This window comes from Numida meleagris, chromosome Z, assembly GCF_002078875.1.
Source record: "Numida meleagris isolate 19003 breed g44 Domestic line chromosome Z, NumMel1.0, whole genome shotgun sequence".
NCBI lineage: Eukaryota > Metazoa > Chordata > Aves > Galliformes > Numididae > Numida > Numida meleagris.
In genome coordinates, this window is record NC_034438.1 from 45262336 (window position 1) to 45287668 (window position 25333).

Below are 25333 nucleotides of genomic sequence, written 5' to 3' on the forward strand. Positions count from 1 at the left end.
TTACAGTGTGGTGGTGGATATGAGGATGGATATTTCTCCAAGGCTATAATGTTTCCACGACTTTCATTCTTTTCACCGTGATCTTTCCCTGAAATGTCTTAAAAATCACCATGAAATATAACCAGTCCCCTACTTCTTGGAAAAAATCACAGCTGTGTTATGACAGGAATTGTTTTAGTGGAGCTGACTAGATAGCACTCACATCCTGGACTATAATCTTGAAAGCCAGCATTCAGTAGTTCAACAATTACATTCAGTTTTGAAGTTCTACATTTAATCATCAAGAACTACTTCTGGGCCATGACCTCACTATCTGTTATGTGTAACAATGTTAGGCTCCAGTCGATTCTTTCGTGAGACATCATGAGCACAAAAGCAAACTTGGCTCCTTTACAAGATAAGCACAGTGACATGACATAAATTTTGTACCCAGAGATCCACTCACAGTTTTCTCAGGCTCTGTAAATTTTGCTTAGGGTATGAAAAAGAAGTCTTTGAAATAAAGCTAAAAAGAAAAAAAATAAAATACAGTCTAGATACTATTCATGGAAGAGTGAGGCTCACTTAGGAAAATACAGGAGTAGGCATTCACCAGTGCCTTCAGCCCCTTGCTTTAGCCATTAAATCACAAAAAGGAATTCCTGATAGCAAGGGAAAATCATTGGCATCTGCGGTGTTTCTCAGAAGCTGCCATGTAAGGTGACTATATATTATTATGAAGTGCTGTTCAATAATAGAATTTGTAGAAAAGTACATCACAGCAGAAATGCAATACTGAATGTACCACTGATATTTTTATATCGTTTTTATATCATTAAGAAAACTGATTTTCATTATTATTCAATTGTATTCTTAGTTGAATAGCTGTTAAAGAAAGAAATGTACTTGTCTAAAAAAAAGGCTGTGTGAAGTCTGTGGTCAAACCAGCTCCCAGTCACAAAAAATGTAAGACTGACTTAGTTCATTATTTATCTTCTACATAGTTATACCAAAATGCATGAACCCTTCAGCAAATAGAACAGATTCAAGAAATCCTAGGCTATGAACTGCTGGATTTACTTAAGTTTAAATGAACCTTTAAGGAGAATGTTTCTCACTCATTTCTTGGCTTCTGGACAACAACTGTAACCAAGGTAAACTGCCAGTTACTGGCAGAGTAGGAGCTTGTATGCAGTGATAAATGAAAATAGATTGGACTTCATAGAAAATTCAGTGGTTGCCAATGCACAATAAAATAATTATTGTAACAAATTAATACTGCTGCTTCAGAAATGCTGTTTTAGTTGTAGAAGAGTCTTCCATATATTGACTTCTCTAATGGCAGTCAGGGTAATCTGCATAGTTAACATAGTGAACTTTGCATTACCTTCATAATGAAAGAATTTGGTAGATTAAATTCAACATGTTTGTTATTTCCATGTAACATCCTCATATATCAGAGGAAGATGATAAAAATTGACTACAAACATCATTTTGCAGTTAGAAAATAATATCAGTGTTATACAGTCTATGTCCATGGAGGATATTTGGAAAGTTTGTATAGCTCAGTTCTAGCTCAACTTAAATGGCAGTATCTATTTTTTGTGTGTGTTCTGTCTATTGCTCTGAAATTCCTTTTCACTTCAGAAATCTTACTTAACTGCACTGGAAATCCTACTGCCATGGCACTCCATGGCTCAGCCTGAGCTCATAGGGTATAGTGCTGCAGGTCAGGGCCCAGATAATGCCACTATTTTCCCTCTGAGATTCAATACCCGAAGCATAATGAAACAGAACATACACGTGAAATCTGGTCCCGGTGGAATAAATAGGAAATACTCCATTTATTGCAGTGAGGTGACTTCACACTATTTAATTTTCTGTTTCTAAAGCACAAGGAATGTATCGGTGATAAAGTAGAACATGACTCATCATGTTTTGAGATTCAAAGCAAGCCTTAGAAGATAAACAAACGGGAATGTTGAATTTAGGAAAGCACAGTGTAAACTTAGCTTCAGACATGCTGTGTTCTCTTTCTCTCAAACACATGAACAGAAATAACTACAATATAAGTTGGTAGATGTATTTTCTGAAGTATATCCCCATTCTTACCTGCATTTCTTGGCAAAAAGAAGCAGTTGGTCCAAAAATAATCTGACACTGTTCATCTGCAGTGTATGTAATTCCTGGGAGCTTGGAGGGAATAATCACAGAATTGAGGCTCTGAGGATTTGTCTGTAGCAGACAGTTACTGGCCTTTGACCTGGCAACATACAGAGATCCATATGTTGAACAACCTGAAAGAGCCTGATTGTCATTCTGACTTATACATGCATTAGATGTTCAAAGTTAGCGGAATATGGACTCACGATTTCTTTTTTCTTCATATGCATTCAGCTGTCATTCAGAGAAATGACTCCACATAAATTAATGTCTGCTTCCTTGCTAAAAGTTAATGGTGTTCTGATTTGTGTATTTGCAGAAAATTTATCAGAAGTACTAGGAATTTCAGGAATCTTCTGGATAACATTTTAGTATTAACATTACTTAACTGATTATGGCTTGGATAGAAATCTAAACAGCTATTTAACAAATAGACTATTGATAATGCACAGACAGTTATGCAGCTTGTTTTTCACACCACTAATATTTTAAACTTATAATTTCAGGTTTTATATATATTTTATATATTTTTTAAAAAATAAATTTAAAAATACATACACTTCTGAGCCAGTAGACAGAAATTTAACTTTTCTCAACAACTGAAGATAAAAAGATTTGAAAATGACTAAACCTATGTAAGGCATCAGATGATGGACATACAATTTCTGCTGAGATTCAGTATAAATTCAGACTTCATATGTAATTTCAGTTAACTATTTCTGAATGATAAAGCTGGTTTCAGGATTCCTTAACTGTTTTAAGTAAATTCTCAACAGATACATTTATGGATTTAAGATTCTATTTTGAGAGATTAGAGTGAAAATGAATGTTTTAATTTGGTTTCTAAGCATATTACTCTCTATCAAATATCTCCACGTAAATTAAGGAATTAATGTAATTAAATTGCATAGCACTGAATGGCACAACACAAATCATAAAATCTATACAGTTTAGAAGTTGTTTTCTGTCCAGCCTTCTTCAATGTATACTATATTAATATACCTTAATATATTATAAAATGAACTTTTATGCATAGATATATACAAACCCATTCACATATTGAACATATAAAAGTATAATTGCCAAAAATAGCTAAATTTTAATCTGCCAAATAATATCTAGTTCATGATTTAAGTTATTTTGATGGACTATGTATGTGGAAATTTGTTTTTAATCTCTCACAGAAAGGGTAATAAGAGTTGAATTTTTTTTCAGGTTACTTACTGCAACTATTTGTAAAGGTACTTGAGTTATTTTTCTTGAAAGATATACCTCAGAAATCTTTCCAGATCTTCCCTGCTGCACCGGGACCATGAAACATCACCAAGATTCTGTCCTTTAATCCATTCTCCTGACATGATATGGAGACCATCTGCACAGGATGGGTGGTCATTGTCGTGGTTTATTCCCATGCTGAATTTTCAAGTTATTAAAAGCAAAACAAAGCACAACAAAGTAACAAGTTGTTTTCAAAAATGTTTGTAAGTTAACATTCTTGTAAGAGGCTAAGAGAAACTCATTTTCACCATTACATCTTTCACAGCAGTACATAGAATCGTGTTTGAAGGATAAGTCTACCATCTGAAAGTCAAAAGAGAAGCTTCATTATTTATTTAGAAATGCTAAGTTCTAATCAGCCATTTAATATATACTTTGGACAACTTTTTAAATTTAAACTGAACAAGTATTGCCCAATTGTACTTTTCTTGATAATGCACAAACAAAACACTGGAAAACTAGTTTTTAACATCAGTGAATTCTACTTATATTTACACTCTGATTGGTCTTAATTCTGTGTTTATTCCATAGGGAATTGGTTTGTTCAAATTGTAGAGAATAATAAAATGTTTACTAGTTTATTATTATTGTATCTAAAGAAAAATCACCTTACTGTGTTTTCAATGGCTGCTGCTAGAAATAAATTGATTAATTTATATTCATTCAATTTATAACATTATGAATGTATTTAACACCATTTATGGCATTTTGGTTTTTAATACTATTTTAAAGACGTGGCAACCATATACACCTATGTAAGTTCTCAGATAAGGCATTGCAAAGCAATGAAAAATTCTACTAAAAATCTATTTCAAAATGTACCTGTAGCTAAAGTAAAGACTCATTATCATTCTCACTGATAGCAGGTAACCACTGAGGAAAAAGACACTTGAATTTTAAAAAAAGTTTTTTAAAGTTTTCAGAAGGAGCTAAGTGCAAATGTGCTTCTCTAACATTGACAGAAATAAATAAAATACTTTCAGTTGTTTTTAAAAATGAGCATGAGACTACTCTGCAGACCACTGAATTCAGATTCAAATTGGTGCTGGAATTTTGCATCCCTTGTCTGCCTTGCAGAAAAGCAAAACTTTCTAGTGCACAAAGCTTTACACTTTGTATTGATTCCCTCAGTAGAAGAGCAGTCAGATGGCTTAGAAACCACAAAGCTAGGAGATTTGTCACTTCAGTAGAAAAACTAGAATATATCATGCTTACTCATCTTTCACCATATAGCAATGGCCAAAGGGCAAAAAAAAATCATGTCACCTACAACTGAGTTCACCACCTCACTTTCCTTCTTTACTCTGTTCCCAAATTCCCTACTGACTAGATGAAATTTTACATGAATTTTGCAAGCTGCATTACCACCAGCTGCACTCTATGATGCTAAATTCATAGAATCATAGAATCATAGAATCATAGAATCATGAAGGTCGGACAAGACCTCTAAGATCACATAGTCCAACCATCCACCTAATACAAATATTGCCTACTAACCATGTCCCTGAGAACCACATCTCTACATTTCTTGAACACTTCAAGGGATGATGACTCCACCACTTCCCTAGGCAGCTTGTTCCAGTGCCCAACTACTCTCTCAGAGAAGAAATCCCCTGTGGCGGATATAAAACTGATGTAGGGCTTTTTTTATGCTTATTAGAGTACTCTCTATAATTAATTATATAAGACTTATATATCTATAATTAGTACTTATCAGAGTACACTATAATTTGGTGCGCTGGATTAGCTGTTTCTGCATTAATAGAATAATTTTATGCGTTGTAAACTGTGTAACTGAGGTAAACAAAACTGTTTTACTCTCAGGAGATCCTCTAAGGAAATGCTTTTGCATTTTCCTTACATTCTTACATATGATTATTACTTTTTATATATGAGGGCTGCTCTGAAAGTAATGTCTCCTATTTTATTATGCTGGTCCATGACATCAAAGGCAGATGTTAGTGGTATGGTAGTAGAGGGTGAATCTTCCCAGCAATATTCCATTACAGTTTGTTGCTGTATGACAGATGGCAGCAGAGGGGAAGTCCAACAAAGTGCTGCCTGACATGGAAGTGCATATGAAGCAAAGGTATGTCTCTGAATTCCTCCATGTGGAAAAAATCGCACCCAATGATGATGATCATTTGCTGAATGTTTATGGAGACCAAACAGTGGATGTGAGCACAGTGAGGCAGTGGTTGGGGTTCTTCAGCAGTGCTGACAGTAACACTGAGTTGCCTCTGTTGCTGCAGAATTTATCAGTGCAGAATGTAGACTCTTGTTCATGGTCAGCAAAAATGCATAGCTAATGTTGATGATGGTGTTGAAAAAACAGCGTTTTGTACCTGAGAATCTGCTCTACCAAATAGTGTTATTGTGTTTGTATCTGTTGTAGTTTCCATGGAAATAAATAAGAGGCATTATTTTCAGAGCAACATATCTATTATGTCATATCTACAGAGTTGGTGATGCCCATAACAGACCTGTTCATCTAATCTCACTACCTGGAAAAGTTATTGAAAAGATTGCCCTGGGGAATTTTGAAAATCAGATAAAGAACAAAGCTATTATCAGGTATATCAATATTGGATAATCAAGGGAAAGTCCTGCCCTAGTAATTTGATCTCCTTCTAGGATAAGACGCCTCTCTGGCAGATGAAAAAAAGGAAAGATATGTTATCTTCCTAGACTTCAGTAATGCCTTTGACACTGTCTGTCAAATCATCCTTCTGGACATATTGTCCAACTGTGAGATCAACAGGTTCATGCTACGCTAGGTGATGAAATGGTTGAAGGCGGAGCTTAAAGTAAGTGGGACTATATCCAGCTGATGGCTGGTCACCAGCGGTGTTCCTCAGGGCTCAGTTCTAGGGCAAGTTCAACATTCTTCTCAAAGATCTGGATGAAAGAGTGTAATATATCTCCAGTAGGTCTGCAGATGACAAAAACCAGGGAGGTGCTCTTGGCTCTCTGGAGGGATAAGAGGCCTTGCAGGAAGTATCTAGAAACAGTGGAGCACTGGGCAATCAGCAATGGCATGAAGTTAAGAAAACTAAATTGTAGTGCTGCACTAGGATGCAACAGTGCTGGACAAAGGTACAGAGTGGGAGATAGATGACTGTGGAACAGCCCAGCAGAAAGGGACCTGGGGGTGCTGGTGAAAGCAGGCTCAGCATGAGCCAGAATTGTGTCCCAGCAGCCAACAGGGCAAACTGCACTCCAGAGGCATTAATCACTGCATAAGCAAGCTGATTAAAAAGGGGATGATTCTCCCACTACATTCAGCATTCATGCAGTCTTGAAAACTGTGTGCAGTTCTGAGATCTATAATATAAAAAAGGATGTTAAGGTACAAAGCTGGTAACAGGCCTGGAAGGTATGTCCTTTGAGGAGAGGCTGAGGACACTTGGTCTATCTAGTTTGGAGAAGAGAAGGCCTAGAGGCAACCTCCTTGCTCTCTACAAATTCCTGAGGAGGGGAAGCAGGGAGGGAGGTGCTGGTCTCATCTCCCTGGGAATCAGTGAGTGGATGTGCAGCAAGAGAACAAAGCTGCACCAGCTGAGGTTTGGACTGAATATGAGGAAGAATGTCTTTACTGTTAGGGTGGTTAACAACTGGAACAGGCTTCCTAGCATGGTGGTTGATGCCCCATGCTAGTCTGTGCTCCTGAGGCATTTGGACAACCCTCTTAATAATATGCTTTAACTTTCAGTTAGCTCTGAAACGCTCAAGAAATTGGACTTAACAATCTTTGAAGATTCCTTCCAGCTCCACTCCCCTTCCCTCCCTCCCTTTTCTTCTCCCTCCCTTTCCCTCCCCTCCTGTCTTCTAATTATATATTTTCTTCAATTTGAAGAAATTATGTCACTACCTTTTCTTAGCATAGAATTAAAGGGCATAAATAATAGGCATATATTTTTTAATCTTGAAATACTGTAGTTTACAGGGTTTGGCATGAGTATCTTTTTTCCAGAGGTGATTAACTCTTTTCTATTATTTACTTTTGATTAAAAAAAAAATCCAGTCAGGAACTGTATGTATATTCATACTATGATGGCAAATACAGCTTTCACATCAAAGCCTTAAATTAATTATATTCTTGAGTCAAAGCACAAGGACCCCATGTGGAGGTGGCAAGGAGGTTGCCTCTAGGCCTTCTCTTCTCCAAACTAGATAGACCAAGTGTCCTCAGCCTCTCCTCAAAGGACATACCTTCCAGGCCTGTTACCAGCTTTGTACCTTAACATCCTTTTTTATATTATAGATCTCAGAACTGCACACAGTTTTCAAGACTGCATGAATGCTGAATGTAGTGGGAGAATCATCCCCTTTTTAATCAGCTTGCTTATGCAGTGATTAATGCCTCTGGAGTGCAGTTTGCCCTGTTGGCTGCTGGGACACAATTCTGGCTCATGCTGAGCCTGCTTTCACCAGCACCCCCAGGTCCCTTTCTGCTGGGCTGTTCCACAGTCATCTATCTCCCACTCTGTACCTGTGTCAGGCATTTCTCTGTCCATCTAGGGAGTCAGCAGCACTCGAGTTCAATATTAGCAAGCTTTTGAGGATGAATTTCACTCCTGTATCCAGATCAGTGATAAAAATGTTGAACAGAACCTGACCTGGAATAGAGCCCCTTGGAGATGTAGCCAGATGAAGTTCTGTTTACCTTTAGAGCTCTGTCGTTCAGTCCATTCGTCGCTCAGAACTGGGTAAACCTGTTTATCACAAAATTGGACAATATGTTCCAAAAGGATGATGTGAGAGTCAGTATCAAAGGACATACTAAAATCCAGAAAGATTGTAACCACTGCCTTCCCTTCAACCCTCAAGTAAGTGACCTTATTGCAGAAGGAGATTAAATGACTAAGGAAGGACTTACTCCTTATTGTCCCACATTGACTATGCTCAATAATAGCTTTGTTTGTCAAATGTCTTTCATTATCCACCAGAACAATCTTCTCTACAACTTTTCCAGGGACTGTGCAATACAAACAGGTCTGCAGTTTCCTGGACAATTTCTCATACACTTTTTGTAGCTGGGTATAATGTCAGCTAGCTTCCAGTCAGCAGGGACCTCCCCTGACTCCCACAACCTGTAGTATTAAGAGGGGTAGAGCTAAAATATCTGCTAATTCTTCAGCATCCTACAGTATATATCTCATCAGGCCCAATGGGTGTACAAACATTGAACTGGTAAAACTGTTCCTTTATAGTTTTGATGACCAGAAACTGAAATTCACTGCTCCCCAAGTCATGCTCCTGCACTTCAGAGGACAGGACACCTAAAAATCTATCATTAGTATTAAAAACTGAGATCTCAAAAAAACTATTAAATGCCTCAATCTTTTTCTCTTCCTTACTTGTTATGTAGTATCTGCATCAAGTATCAGTGCAATGTTTTCCTTTGATCTCCTCTTTCTGTTGACATACTTGAAAAAGCCTTTTTTGTTGTCTGATGTAACAGTGGCCACTGTCTGTTCAAGCAGGGGTTTGGCTTTTCTTGTTTCCTCCCTGCAGATGGGAGTTGTGGCTCTGTACTCTCCCTTTGAATCCTGACCTTGCCACCAGATGTCATATATGTTCTTTTTCTGCTTTAGTTCCAAAAGGAGTTTCCTGTTCATCCAGGCTGGTCTTCTGTCCTGCTTGCCTGACTTGCAACAAAATGGGATTGCCTGCTTCTGGGCTTTAAAAAGGGAGCTTTGAAAATGTGACCAGCTCTCTTGGACACCTAAAACTTGTAAAGCAGATTCCAAGGGGATGCTGCAAACTGACTCCCTTAGAAACTCCCATTACCCTTGCTACCCTCAGATGGTGCTGTATAATTCCTTCCCTTAACCCCTGTTCATAATGATATCCCCCTCCTCTGTGACCTACTCTCTCAATCAGTCTTGCTAGGTTACAAGCCAAGAAATATTTCCCCCATCAAGATAGGTAAGTCCCATCTGGCCACATCAGACCTCTACTCTTAAAGGCTCTACCATGGCTATAAAAACCAAAATTCCAGCAGAGTCACCAGCCTTGGAGATAGGCATAGCATAAGACAACTGAGGAAAATACTATCTGTGCCACTGAGTCCTTTAGCTGTCTCCACAGGTCTGTAAAATCTCTTTTGATAGACCTCAGACTTCCTGTTTCTACATCACTGGTACTCACTTGAAAGAGAAGGAGTAGGCAGTTGTCCAAAGACTGCATAACACTCAAAAGTTTATTGGAAACATCAATTTGATGTTTGATTTTGAAACAAAAACTGTGCCACTACCGTAACAAGCCGTTCTATACTTCTTTCTCAAAATAAAAGAAGTACTTAAAATGTAACCAGGGTGTGGACTATATCCATTATCGACCTAGTCACCAAGTTAAGCTTCATCCTTTTCATTACAGGTGTAAAAGATTCCCTACTCCACATTAGTATGCCTTTCACTAAGATCAGTGGACAATTCAGACTTCAAAATTAGCTTTTATTATTCTTTTTTATTTCACTGAGTTTTGTAATCGTATTTGGGAATGTGATGACAAAACACAGAGTAACTCCATCAGCCTTAAAATTCTTTTTATTACCATTGGATTTCATATGATTATTTAATATTGTCACAAAAATGTATGCATTTTAATGATGAATTATTAAGTAGATGATTGAAAAATTTTGCAGTTTTTGTGTTTGGAACTACAAAATACTTGATAGAACATCCTGAGTTTTAAAGACAATCACATTTCATATTTCACAAAAGGCTTACCAGAAAAAGAATGCTGATGTGTATAAAACTGACTATAAGAAATTCCACCAGTCTACTTGGAACATACATTAACTGTTAATTTATTTAGTTTGAGAAATTGCAGTTTATATCAATCCTTAATTTCTCAGTACTAAAGAAGCAATAATACCTTATATTTGGTAACAGTAATACTAGCATTCTCTGTCTTGTTGCAGTTCTCCATGTGGAGACTATGTCTTTTAATCCATTTTTATTCATTTTTATTCTGTAACATGACTTATATAATTTAAAAAAGCTCACTAGGTCTACTGAAATACATAGATTTGATTAATTAAAACAAATCCATTAATGTGCTACAACTTTAAATCTCTGAAAACACAGACTGGCTCCTAATATCTTGAGATGGAACTGAAAAATCAATTGTTGATTTAAAATGCTAGTTCTCAATGTCATGAGAAGACAATCTGCTTTCAGACATACATGGCTAGAACAAAGACACTTTATTAAGTTTTAATTTTCCTGAGAATTTCATCGGGAATATTTATTTTCTAATTATTCGTCAAAGTCAACTTTAGCTGCAGCTCAATAATTAATTATGTATTCATTTTTAAAGTATTCTTACCATTCCTTTTGGAGTTGAGTCGGTGCTGATCAGTTACATATGTCAGTTGTTCTTTTTATACAAACCAAGTATCTGCTTTCAACTTTATTTTTGTATCTAAAATTTTATGTGAGCATTAACCAATTCACTGGAAATTGAGTTCACATATAAATGTGGACTAACAAAGCTGCTACAGAATTACATTTTCATTAATATTTCTATTATTGGCTCACTGGGAAAGCTGAGAAAAGCACAAGACAACTCATAGAAAAGTATTTTTTTTATCAGAAGTATTCAATGTAATTAATTGTAAATCCACACCTATGTTCCTCTGCAAGCAAATCTAGATTTTGGCATGGGGACATATACCACGTACACCCCATACACCTTACAATCTCCAAACCCATAACTCTGAAAATTATGTCAGTGACAATGTATGTCTGAAAATTGTTCTGTTTGCAAATGATAGTGAGATTTTACCAGAGACAAGTGAATATGAAACATGTAGATAACAGACTAGAGACTGGTGCACAAAAATAAGCAACTCTGAATGCAAACTGTCAGCTTTTTGAAACATACTTTGTTGCTCATCAGTGGCAAACTTTTGTGAATGTATTTGTTTTTCTATGTTCTAAGATGAGTGAAAATCTATAGAGGTTATACTGAATATATTTTATATCTATTGAAATGATAATCTATAGGCAAGTATATTTAATTGTTGTTCAGAGAAAAAAACGCGTAGGATTTGTTTTGTACTTTGAGAAATAGTTTTTGCTTCTGCTCTATTGCTGCTTTTTTCACAAGAGCAAGTAGAACAGTTAGTGATATTAGACAAAAAAAAAAAAAGAAGGAAATTATTAAGTAAGTTCTTTCAGAAGAGTTAATAAAAATTTGTTAGAGGACAACATATGGAAAGAATGGAAGATTTAGAACTGGTCTAGATGTTATTTAATTCCCATTTCTGAGAAAGTTAACAATGGGTAAGGCATATGGCTCTGAGCATATTCTAGCTACATTCAAATATTTTGAGGGCCTTTTAAGTGAGACATCCATTCAAACGTTTGTCTTCAAATATTTTTAAATTTTTGCTCTCCCTATCCAAGAAGTCAACTATCGTTAGTGTGCTTCCCTGCAATAAGCAAGGCTAGGCTGTCAGAGAAAATCAAGAAAGATAATGAATCTTTATAAAATATTACTTTACTCTCTTTGGTAAATGACCATTCTACTTTAGATTAGACACATTAAGGAATCTGGCTTCATAATGAAACAGGAATCAACCCAAATTCCTCTGCACGTTTTGGAACGGAGGCAGCTCAGTGGATCCCAAGAATGCTGGCTACCTATTCTTAAAGTTGTGTGGTAAAGTTCCTAATTTCTATGTAGATTGTTTCTATCCTTTATGAGGTTGAATTTCTTGAATAAATGGTGTGGTTCAAATAACAGTCTGCCCTTTGCTATCGAATTTGATTTGGTTTATTCTTCATTTCCATTGTTTTTAAATATCTACCACAGTACATACAGAGAAATGTGATGTTTTCTCTATGACATCCAAATGCCATTATTACCCTGAGAACAAGATGACTGAGGTCTCATCATGATTTGTTTTTCCAAATTTATTAGAATGAATGAGTGATCTGAATCTTCTGAAATTTCATAATGTAGCCTTTAGCATTTTTCACTGGATTCATATACTAGCAATTTAGTTTTTATGTTCCTGTAGGAAGATCATTCTACATCCTCTCTCTTCCTCAGCTCCACAGAAATTCAAAGCCAAAAATATATTTTTCACATTGAGATCCAAATGCAACAAGAGTCAAATCCTGGCTTACACAATTATTTTGGAAAAACTCCTAGCACTGCTGATAAGAGCAATAGTGAGCCTCTATCTCTTCTGCTTGAGAAATCTGAGTTCTCTGATGCAAGGCAACCCCGGTTTATAAGATCAATACCCAGCATTCTCAAATTTGATAGTGCAGAACAAACATTTCTCCTGAAACTTCACACAAGTGTTACGCATTCTTCTTGCTCTTCATATCTAGGAATTTGCACATTACCACTCCTCAGGAAGCTCAAGGTGTTATGTTTTTTGTTGATAAGATATATCTTTTCCCAAGTCTGGGATCTATTCTGACAATGATAAATTCAGTAAGGGCTCTTCTAACTCATGATCTCATTAAAATGCCTGTTGGTGACAACATGTAGAGCTAGATCTGATATAGAAAGAAAAAAAACTTCTTGGGGCATCTGCTTTTCCTCTTGACTACGTCAGTTCTTCCAGCTGACCTAATTATTGTGACACTATAAAATCTCCTGCATAACAGAAAATTGTAAAAATTTTCTTAATTTACAAACAGTTCTTGTCACTATTATTATTACTATTCTTTGCCAAAGTTTTTGTCAAAACTAAAAGCTTTCCTAATAGGAAATAAAGGAAGGAAAAACTGAAGTAGACCATCAATTAAAAGTAAATTACAGTGACATCATGTGCAAACAAATATTAGGTTTGCTGTCCACATACTTACTTGTGTCCCATCTCATGGGCAATGGTAAAAGCGAGATTCAGACCATTGTCCTCTGCAATAATACATTTTCGTTTTTCACTGCACATTCCACTCAGATACGCTATTCCTAGGAAACATAACGACCATATTCAATTATTTTAACTATTAATAAACATCTATGTTAAGGCATTGCATACCCAAAACAGGTCTGAAATCTTACTGTGATCCGAGCAATCCAATTGTATATACAGGTACTTGAAAAACATATGCCTATTTATAAGTTACAACAGCTGATGATAGCATAAAAATAAATAAAATGTGTAAAAGAAATCACAAGTAACAGCAGGATTACCTGACAGTAATATAATCTGATTATACCGACTTCAATGTGCAGAAAATATTTTCTTTACAAGCATTGCTAGGTACTTTAATAGGATGTGATAGAAAACAAATACGGATATTGACATTCTCATAAACGAAAAGAGATGTCTAAAATAGTAAGACAAAAACATGAACTGGTATTTTCTCTAACAGATTATGAAATAAAGATGCAAAACACAGAACATCACACCTAAATTATCATTGTTAAGTACTGATATAACTCAGCGTGTTCACTTAAATCTGTAAAAGAATCAGAAGTCAAAGAACTAGTAAAATTCTTAGAAGCATAAAGTTTGTGTATTTATTTATTGTACTGTCTAATAGTTAAGTTTTCAAAAAGTAGAAGTCTAAAATGTAGTATGTTGAATGCATGTTCTATTTCTAAAAACTACAGTATATAATTTTAAAAGCCTGAGCAACATTAAGCTTAATTTGTGTAATGTGTAATGGTCATTTTTTTCAGGCCACAAATACATTTAGTGGGAACCCACTATCATCTTTCATTGCTTGAAATTTTGGGAAAAATAATCAAAATCTTGTTTCAAGTGTTTGGCCTATTTCCTGGGAACATCCTTGCAATGGAATGGTGCCTTCTGAATTAACGTGTTTGCTGGATGTTTGTATATAAAGGACAAGCTTGAAGTGTTTGACAGTGTTTGAAATTTAGTCATAATTAGTATTCTAAGTTAATAAGATAAAAGTCATTCTTCTTACAATCCAAATAGTTGTCAATATTTAAACACAACCCCTCATCCACAACATGAAATTTGAGTAGTAACTCCAACACAAATCTGGCAGTGGTGTACGCAGTAGAGCTGACTAGAAGTTTTTGGACACAGTGCTCCTGTGACAAAAAACGCTGTTGAGGTTTGAACAAAACAATCACGAATTAGATTTGAATGCAGCAGAATATTTCAGCTTTTACTCTCTCTTTCCAAGGAAAGTAGAAAAAGTGAAGTAGAGGTAAAAAAAATTTGGGCTGCAATAAAAGGCAAAACATGATCAAAGCAAAAAAACAAATGTTCTTCCAGTGATGTCTCATGCTAAGTGTAAATATCACTTATGTTATATCTACTGAAAATAACAGAAGTAGTATGCTCTGATTTGTAACATAATATTTTGAGTGTTGTGCTCCAGCAGCTGAAACAAAGAAAGCAATTCCAAGACCATCTTGTGGCTTAGAAGTGAAGAGAAATCCCAAATAAAAATCCGTCTGATGCTCTCTAGTTTCTTACAGGGAAAAGAAGTCCCCTAGTCTTTTTTGGCCTCCTAAAAGAGACAGTCCAAGAATATTGTCTTTATCTTCCCATACAACAATGTGTACTTTCAGTTGCTATCCACTACCTTGCCTGCCCTAAAAGCAGAATTTATTCTCAAATAACTATGTACATTGCAAGCTTCATACCTCTTTTGCAGAAGCAGTAGTAAATCCTAATAAGCATTTTCAACAATACCCAAAATATATGACCAAGACTGTTTGCATATGTGACTTGTCTTTGAAGGAAATTGATTACACTTGATCCCAGATGCAATGTATGAAACAGACCTGTGTTTAGATTAAATTAGATTTTGAATCCTAGAAAATTCCAAAAATATCAAGTGCAATACTTGCTTTATGACTTTGCCCCTTTAAGCAACATCAGCCTTATACATGAAAGCCACATCAAACAGCAGCTACGAGATGTAAATGAAAAGTGAACTAGAAGCTATGAACTGGTTCCATGACTTATGCTTGGTTATTAATTTCATGTGCAGAGAAAAAGAAACTGACTTCAGTAAGTAGCTGCTCTTGTCTCAGCACTAGGTAAAAGAAAGAATTTCTTCTTTAAATATATGTATGTTCACTGTAGCTTCCTGTGGCTTATTAACACAGCTGGAAATGCTCCAAGGTTAAATCCACAAGGAAAAAAAGAAGAAAGAAAGAACAATTGCCCCTTTGTCAAGATTAAAGTAATCCCAAAGAACTCCACAGGCTCAAAGGACAGCACAGTTTCAAATCAAAACATTTAGTATTTAAAAAGTGTTGGCTAAAAAGCCAACATCATCTCACTCACAATTTAAGGAACAGAACTGGTATCTACCCATAAAGAAAGCAATGTTCTGCAGTAGAAAAAAGTACTGCATGGGGACATGCCACATACAAAATATTAAAGTTACCTCAGTGTAGATAATTCCGTACTTCTTTCTCATGTTAATTCCGAATGTACGGAATATCTATGAAGAAAATAAGCTTTGCAATTGTGCCCTTGAAGAACCACCTGTGACTGAATGTGTTTTCTTTTCAAACTTGTAAAGATCTGAATGAAACAATTGTTGTTTCAAAGAACTGCTACACGAAACATTATCAACAAAAGCACCTAAACAAATTCATCAACTTCATGTACTTATTCATGGACTGCTTTCTGTAGCAGAAATTCACTACCTATAATAAAAGCCTACTGTTAGCATTGTCCGAAGGAATGAAAGCACCATAGTAAAAAAAAAACCAATATAATCAGATTAGGAAATATGCGGACAAATACAAACATTGCTCTTTCTTACAGCGACCACACAACATGCAAACATGACTTAAATATGTCCACATTTGTAGTGATGCATTTTAAAAGGCAAGAGAATTATTACTATCTCCAGCTATAAAGTGATTCAGTGAAGTTAGTTTACTGAAAGTCTTATTCATGCAGATTCATTACCTAGCACTTTCAAATTTCTTATCCATACATCCTTCACTCTAAACTGCCTTGGTTTCACAACATATTCAAGTTGCTTGTTTCTTGCCATTGGATACATGCTCCTTTCAAATCCCTTTTCTCGTAATTGCTTCAAAATATAACTGATCTTAAATTCTGTTGAAAGAGAAAGATATCCTTTCACATACTACGAGTTTACTCCATTGATATCTCCTGTACACACTCTTGTGCTACTTTACAGCTCTTCTGTTTTGGAAACTCTGATTTTCTGCTCATCAGATTTCTTTTTTTTTTCCTCCAAATCCTAAGTCAATAACAATTCATTAAAAATATAGAACAAAGCTCACATAACAAGTTTTCTGAATTCAGGGAAGAAGGATAGGGAATCTTCCCTTCATCCTTTCTTGAAAATACAAGCTGAAAGGACTGAAAAGGGCATCTATTTGTATAGCAGAATATTAAAAAAAAAAAAAAAGTTGCGTTTAATTCAAAAGCCTTTTATATGGAATGAGTATGTCATATTCTCAGGAATTTAGGGATACTATGTTCCTTGCCATGATATCTATCCACCAGTGAAAACTGTCGTATTTGACCAAGATGAAATACAGCTAAATAGAATAGACACCCTATGTCTACTTCATTGTCACCTTCGTACAATAATGTAGATAACAATTACTATCAAATGCATATTAAACATATTTTCAAGCATATAGAAACTGTTTATGAACTTCATGAATGACAGATCTGTTTTAGTAACATACATACAACTGATATTTCTTGGACACATATTATGAATAAAAATAATATCTGTATCTGGAGTTTTGTTTAAAAGTTTCTACGCTGGGCTTTGAAAACAGTAACACAGAGCACTGATGAAATATAGGTAAGCCTGTAGTGAACAGAAAACATGCAGAATAACTCTTAGCCCATCTGAAGGTGCCTTGGGGCAATATACTGCAGAGAGCATGACTTAGTTTGAATTATCAACAACACACAAACACAGTAAACCACTGCAATAGGTAGATAATGTTATGCTCTAATTACATTTGGCTTTTGATTCAAATACAAATATTTCTCATTTGAACTGGAAAATCAGTTGGACTGTAAATATAAGTAACAGCATTTATCTGGACCTTATACTTCTAAAAAATGATTTTTTTCGCAGGTCAGATGCTTTTCTTAAGAAACAGAGGAAAAAACTTTCCACAGAGCTGACACTTAAAAATCTTAATTAGCTCTGAACAGAGAGACAGATATTGAAACTTCCAGGAAAAAGCGTCTTGTCACTCATCAGTGAATCAGCAGCCCTTAAACGTGGCAGGAATCACACCAACTCATTCAACAGACAGGAATCTCAAATGCAAACAGGTAAGTCTATAAATGTATTTTTCCTTTTTACAGTGAGAGAAAATGATGATAACTACACCTATACGCTTGTATATGTGTGTGTGTGACTGTATATATGTGTGTGTGTGTTCATGTGTGTGTATTCATACATAATGATGCAAGATATTAGAAGAAACAACAACATAAAAATGAATCAACTTCTGCTGCATTTTATGCAAATATAACTCAAGCTTTAACCATTTGTTTTGTTTGTTTATGACTTAGGCAAACCTTAGAAAAAGCAACATTTCCAGAAAAATATTGCCAATACCTATCAGGTATGTGATTTCGTGCTTCACAGTAGCCCACTAAGCCTACTTAAACAAACTTCTGCACAGTCTGGAGAAAGCATATAACCATATGCCTAACCAGTATAAGTAAATTCTAATGCATACAGTTTTAAGGCCTTAGATACTGCATCTTATTAGCAGTCCATAGATGTTTAACATGTCATTATATAGATGGCAGAACTGCTGGAAGTTACTTGTTATCTTCTAAAATGAAAACACATAGAAAACACCTCATTCTTAAGATAACTAGCTAACACATTGCCATTCCTCAAAGGTCTTATTGAAATAAAACTGTGTTCAACAGAGGTCAATAGTAAATACTTGTGGAGACAATACATAAACAAGACGATAAATCAGCTTTCCCAATTCCCAGTTCTCCCAGTCCACTCCCAGCCTTCAAGGACACGTTCTATAGAAACTCCTTAAGCTAAAGGCTGCATCCGTAATGTTGTATTTAACAGCCAGCAATGCATTTATTCTCTGAATTTGATGTTACCTCATGGCATGGCAAATAGCTCCAACACATAATTATGTAAAACAGTGTATTTTTTTATAAATACTGCATCAGGCATATTCTAGCTCAAATACAGTGTTCTAGTGCTTTTTTCTAAGACATCTGTGCCTTCATAGATCTCTGCCAGGTTTCTCAATGACAAACTGAGAAGTTTTATGATATTTAGCCTTTCTGCAAGTGGAAGCCAACGACATCTTTTTTTGTTTTTGTCTCATAGTCATCTGCAAAGCTTAACTACTCTTGTTTTACTGCATTCTTTGTGACAGAAATGGACCACAGATTAAAAAAGGACCAACAATATATTTCCCTCAGGTTCTCTAGTCTTTCTTACTCAATCCTAACAGTCATCTTACACAACTGATCAATGAGCTGACATTTTCGGAGAGTGGCCTACTATCATTCTCTAAATCCTTTTCCCAAGTTGTACTAAAACTCCCATGTGCAGTCCAGACAGTTTCTCTAGAGAAGTCTGTGGACCACCAGGAATTCACACTCATGGCCCCACAAACAGTCTGCTATGACAGGTGCAAGAAATCAGGCAAGGAAGGCAGACACTCAGCATAGTTGTGTAAGCATTTCCTGGATGAACTGAAAAGCAAGAAAGAAGTTCTCAAGCAGTGGAAGAAGGAACACGCATCTTGGGAACAATACAGGAAATCTGCCTGGGCTTGTAGGGATGGGATTAGGAAAGACAGCGCATGTCTGAAACTGAACCTTCCACAGGTATGTTGGTTGAAAAAAGAGAATCAAAAATGAAACCCTGAGCAAGATAACTCAGGAGATCTATTGATGACTGACGTAGAAAAAACTAAGGTATTCAACAACTCTTCTCTTCAGTTTTCACTGGTGATCAATCTTCACAAATCTGTGCTGTCGTAAATCTCAAGCCAGGGGCAGGTTGAATGAAATACCACAATTGTAGGAGACTCGTAGAATCATAGAATGGTTTAGGTTGGAAGGTACCACAAATTTCATGCAGTTCCAACACCCCTGCATGGGAAGGGGTGCTACTCTCTTGATCAGGCTGCCCAGGTCCGCATCCAGTCTAGTCTTGAACACCTCCAGGGATGGGGCATCCTCAACTTTTCTGGGCAACCTACACCAGTGCCTAACCACCCTCTGAGTATAGAATTTCTTTCTAACATCTTACCTAAGTCTCTCCTTTTTTTTTATTTTAAACAATTCCCCTTCTGCTATCACTATCTGACCATGTAAAAAGCCAGTCTTCCTTCTGATTATAAGCTCTCCTCAAGTACTGGAAGGCCACAGTGAGGTCTCCCTAAAGCCTACTCATCTCCAAGCTAAACAAGCTCAGCTCCCTCAACATGTCGGAAGAGACAGCCCATAGAAAGCATACTCCCTCTGATAAATGAGGAAGGAGAACTGGCTACAACAGACACAGAGAATGATGAGCTACTCAAATGAGTTTTTTGCCTCAGTCTTCACTGGCAGCCAGGATTCTCGTTTTTGTCACATCCCTGAACCTCCATGTGAGAACTGGGAAAGCAAAATCCCCCTCACTATAAGAGCAGATCAAGTCCAAGACTGCATCATGAGACTGAATGGGTAAAAGTACATAGGGCCAGATGATATGCATCCCAGGATTCTTAAGGAACTGGCTCATGCAGTTACCAAGCCATTCTCCATCATATCTGAAAAGTCATGGCTGTTAAGCAAAGTTCTCAGTGACTAGAAAATGGGAAACATCACTCCCATTTTCAAGAAAAAGAGAATGGAAGAGTCAGGGAACTAAAGGCCAGTGAGCCACACTTCTGTACCTGGAAAGATCACGGAATGGAACCTCCTAGAAAACATGTTAGGGCATATTGAGGATGAGCAGGTGATCCGAGACAGTCTGAGACAGTCATCAGCTTCACCAAGGGCAGATCAAGTCTGATCAATCTGATGGCTTTCCATGATGGAGTGACAGTATCAGTGGACAAAAGGAGGACAACTGATGTAATTTACCTGGACCTCTGAAAGGTCTTCAACATGATCTTGCACTACAATCCTATCTCTAAATTGGAGAAATGTGGGTTCAAAAGGTGGACTATTCAGTGGATAAGGAATTGATTGGGAAGGCTGCAGCCAGAAGGTTATGGTAAATAGCTCTATGTCAAAGTGAAGGCCACTGACGAGTCGTCTCCCCCAGCAGTCTGTCCTGAGACCAATACACTTTAATGTCTTTACCAATTACATAAATGATGGGATTGAGTGCACTCTCAGCAAGTTTGCTGATAACTCTAAGCTGAGTGTTGCAGTTGATACAATGGAAGGAAGGGATTCCATTCAAAGGGACCTTGACAAACCTAATGAGGTTCAACAAGGTTGAGTGTAAGGTGTTGCACTGTGTCAGGGCAATCCCACACATGAGTAAAGTCTGGGAGAAGAACTCCATGAGAGCAGCCCTGCAGAGAAGCACTTAGGAGTCCTGGTAGATGAAAAATGTGATGAGCCAGCAGTATGTGCTTGCAGCCCAGAAGGCCAACAGCATCCTGGTCTGCATCAAAAGAAGAGTGGACAGTAGGGTGAGAGAAGTGATTGTCCCTCTCCCCTCATGAGGCCTCATCTGGAGTACTGAGTCCAGGTCTGGGGTCCCCAACACAAGAAAGATGTGGCTTGTGGAGAGGGTCCAGAGGAGGGACACCAGGATGATCAGAGGGCTGGAGCAGCTCTCCTGCGAAGACAGACTGAGGGAGCTTGGCTTGTTCAGTCTGGAGAAGGCTTTGGGGAGATTTCATTATGGCCTTCCTGTATTTAAAGGGAGCTTATAAACAGGAGGGAAACTAACTTTTTACATGAGTAGATAGGGATAGGACAGGGGATAATGTTTTTAAACTTGCACAGAGGAGATTTAGATTAGATGTCGGGGAAATTTTTTCACTGAAAGAGTGGTGATATGCTGGAACAGGCTCCCAAGAGGGGTTGTAGATGCCTCATCCCTGGAGTCATCCAAGGCCAGGCTTGACAGGGCCATGGGCAGCCTGATGTAGTGCTTGATATAGCTGTTGGCTCTCCTGCCCATGGCAGGAGTTATAGAAATAGATTGTCTTTGAGATGCCTTCCAACCTAAGCCATTCTATGATTCTTTCCTCATAAGAGAAAATCATAGAATCCTAGAAACCTAGAATCCTAGAATCCTAGAATCCTAGAATCATAGAATGGCCTGGGTTGAAAAGGACCTCAAAGATGATCTAGTTTCAACCCCTCTGCCATGGGCAGGGTCGCCAACCACTACACCAGGCTGCCCAGAGGCACATCCACCTTTGCCTTGAGTGCCTCCAGGGACAGGGCATCCACAGTCTCCTTGGGCAACCTGTGCCCATGCATCACCATCCTCTGAGTGAAAAACTTCCTCCTAATACCTAACCTAAATCTCCCCTGTCTTAGTTTAAAACCATTCCCCCTTGTCCTATCACTATCCATCCATGTAAACAGCCATACCCCCTCCTGTTTATACTCTCCCTTCAAGTACTGGAAGGTCACAATGAAGTCTCCCCAAAGCCTTCTCTTCTCCAAGCTAAACAAGCCCAGTTCCTTCAGCCTTTCTTTATAGGAGAAGTGCTCCAGCCCTCTGATCATCTTAGTGGCCCTCCTTGGGACCCGTTCAAAGAGCTCTGCATCTTTCTTGTGCTGGGGGCCCCAGGCCAGGATGCGGCACTCCAGATGGGGCCTCACTAGAGCTGAGTGGAGGGGGACTCCCTCTCCCTGCTGGCCACTCCTCTTTTAACGCAGCCCAGGATATAGTAGGCCTTCTGGGCTGCCAGTGCACACCGCTGGCTCATGTCCAGCTACTTGTCCACTAGGATCCCCAAGTCCTTCTCCACAGGGCTGCTCTCAAGGAGTTCTTCCCCCAGTTTGTATAAATACCTGGGATTGCCCCAGCCCAAGTGTAGCACCTTGCATTTGGCCTTGTTGAACCTCATTAAGTTCACATGGGCCCACTTCTCCAGCCTGTCCAGTTCCCTCTGGATGGCTTCCCTTCCATCCAGTGTATCAACTGCACCACTCAGCTTGGTTCTCCAAGAGGTTCTGCAGCCCTCTGATCATCTTTATGTCCTTTCTCTGGACCTTCCTCTGGCTTTCCTCATCTCATCTCTGCACATCCAGATGGCATATCTGTATTCTTTCCTGGCTACACATCCCTGCTTCCACTGCCTATACTTTTCTTTCTTTTTCCTCAGCTTGACCAGTAGGTCCTTGCTCAGCCATGCCAGTTTCCTGCCTCCTCTATTTGATTTCTTATGCTGGGGAATTGAGAGCTCTTGTGCTACCGGAAGGGTGTCCTTAAAGTGCTGCCAGGCCTGTTCTTATCTATGTTTCTTAGGACCATGTTCCAGAGAATCTCAACCAGTAATTCCCTAGACAACCCAAAGTTTGGCCTTCTGAAGTTCAGAGTACTAACTCCACTCTTTGCCAGGCCCATATTCATGATTATGAACTCAGCCAGGACATGGTCACTACAGTCCAGACTGCCTCCAGTCTTAAATTCCTTAACGATCTCCTCCTCAAACTAGTGATCACCAGGTCCAGTAACTCTTCACCTCTTGCTGATTTGCCTAATACCTAGAGCAGGAATTTATCCTCAGCAGACTCCAGAAGTCTCCTGGATCACTTTCAGCCCACCATGTTGCTTTCCCAGCAGATATATGGGTGGTTGAAATCTGCCATCAGGATGAGAACCTGTGAGCACGCTGCCTCTTGAAGCAAGAAGACCTTATCAGCAGGCCCCCCCTTTATAAGGTGGCCTGTGGTAGACCTTGACCACTGTCTGTCCTTTACTGATCTGGTCCCTAATTTTAAACCTCAAGTTCTCAAACTGGTCATAGCTGTTTCTCTGAGGGAGCACTTCACAATACATCCACTTCTTCACATACAGGAAAACTCCTTCACCACTTTTGCCCTGCTTATCCCTTCTAAAACACTTGTCACCCTCAATCATAATATTCTAGTAGTGTCATTCATCCCACCACGTTTCCATGACAGCAATTCTGTTTCTAATCGCATCATCTCCTCCTGCTTATTTCCCATGCTGCATGCATTGGTGTAGAGACACTTCACCTGGGCTATCAACCACAGCTGGAGGAGCCCTCCCAAAGTCCTCTGTGGTGAATCTGAGGTTTTTCCCCGCTGCTTCCTAAAGTGACAGTGTTCCCTGGCTCTTCTCTGTCACTCAGCAACACATCCCGTTTCCCCCTTAAAGCTCTGGCAATCATCCCCGACAGCCTCCTGCCCAGAACAATCTTGCTCCTCCTGGTCAGTTGCATCCCATCTGACATTACCATGCCCAGTCTCTTAAAGGTGTGTCCAAGATCATAGTACCCAAAACACTGAGCTTGACACTATCTACACAGGTGTTCATTTAAGTGGTTTGTTCTCCTGCCTAGGTACCAGTCTCCAACCTGGAAGATGGAGGAAAACACTGCCTGTGCTCCTGATTCCTTCAGCATCTTCTCTAGTGACTTAAAGTCTTTCTTAATATTTTGCAGTTTCTTTGTTGCAGCCTCCTGCGACCCAGCTTGAAAGAGCAGAAGTGAAAAGCAGACCTTTAGCTTTATCACATCTGGTAGCCTCTTCTTGATGACCCGAGTTCAGGCTTCAGCAGGTAGCTAACCTCTCTAGATAGGTTATCCAGGTGGCAAATGGGTGCCACAGTGCTCCTCAGCACAGAGTCCTCAATTACTAAGACGGTTTGACTTTTTTTGGCACTGGTTCTGACACAGGTCCTTGGTTGGGCCATCTTAAAACGGGTGTCTCTTCCCGGTTTTTAACCCTTATCCACACCCTCTTCTCTTTCCATCTGAACAGCTTTCTATCTGTTGGTTAGAGGGACTTCAGGAGCAAGGGGGAAGATTCTCCTGCTCTGAGCAGAGATGAGGGTCCAGTCATCCTCATTCTGCATGTTTTTGCCATCTGTCTTCTCAAAGCTGGAAGCTTGCTTAGCTTCTTCCTCTTGAAATCTGAGGAATCTGAACATATAAATGTCCACAGAATTTGATGAGATGCAACCCATGGTATTGATGGAGGTGGTGAAACTAATTGCAAAGCCACTTTCCATTACATTTGAGAAGTCATGGCACTAACGTCAAGTCCCTAATGACTGGAAAAAAAAGGAGTATCATAGGTATTTTTTACCCTTTTAAGAAGAGTAAAAATTAGAGTAAAAATAAGACTCTGGAAACTGTAGCTTTACTTCAGTCCTCAGCAAGATCATGAAGCAAATCCTGTTAGAAGCCGTGTTGCTGCTAGAAGCCAACATATGGAGGCCAAGGGAGTGATTAGAGACAAACAACACAGATTCACCAAGGGCAAATCATTCCAAACCCATCTGAAAGCCTGCAATGATAGAGTGATCGCATTAGTGGATAAAGGAAGGAAACAACAGTTCTCTGCAACACTTTTGATGCAATGCCCCATAATATTCTTATGTCTGAACTAAAAAGATATGGATTCAGAAGATGTAGTATAAGTTGGATAAGAAATTGGTTGGACGGCCACATCCAAAGGTTTATAGTGAATAACCCAGTGTCCAAATGGAAACCAGTCATAAGTGGTGTCTGTTAAGGTTCTGTATGAGAGGCAGTATTATTCAGTACCTTCATTAATGATACAGATGATGGACTGGAATGCAAGTTTGTAGACACCAAGCTGAATGGTGCGGTCGATACTCCAGAGGCATGGGATGTAACCCAGAGATACCTGGACGGGCTGAAAATACAGGTCCAAGTGAACCTCATGAAGTACAATAAGGACGAGTGCAAGGTACTCCACATGGGTCAGAGCAATCCCCAGTATCAGTACAGACTGGACACTAGTTTGATTTAGAGCAGCATTGCAGAG

The 25333-nt window shown here is 38.3% G+C and overlaps 1 protein-coding gene across 1 annotated transcript in view; it reads right to left on the reverse strand.

Annotated features, from left to right (window-relative positions):
• The window catches only part of ADAMTS19 (ADAM metallopeptidase with thrombospondin type 1 motif 19), a 161603-nt gene that overhangs the window by 53906 nt on the left and 82364 nt on the right, over positions 1-25333 (reverse strand). Inside the window, exons 8-10 of the mRNA XM_021381171.1 lie at positions 13257-13362; positions 3415-3555; positions 2092-2242 (exon numbers count right to left, since the gene is read on the reverse strand). Of these exons, the coding sequence (XP_021236846.1) occupies positions 2092-2242; positions 3415-3555; positions 13257-13362 (398 nt within the window). The remainder of the gene's footprint in view (positions 1-2091; positions 2243-3414; positions 3556-13256; positions 13363-25333) is intronic.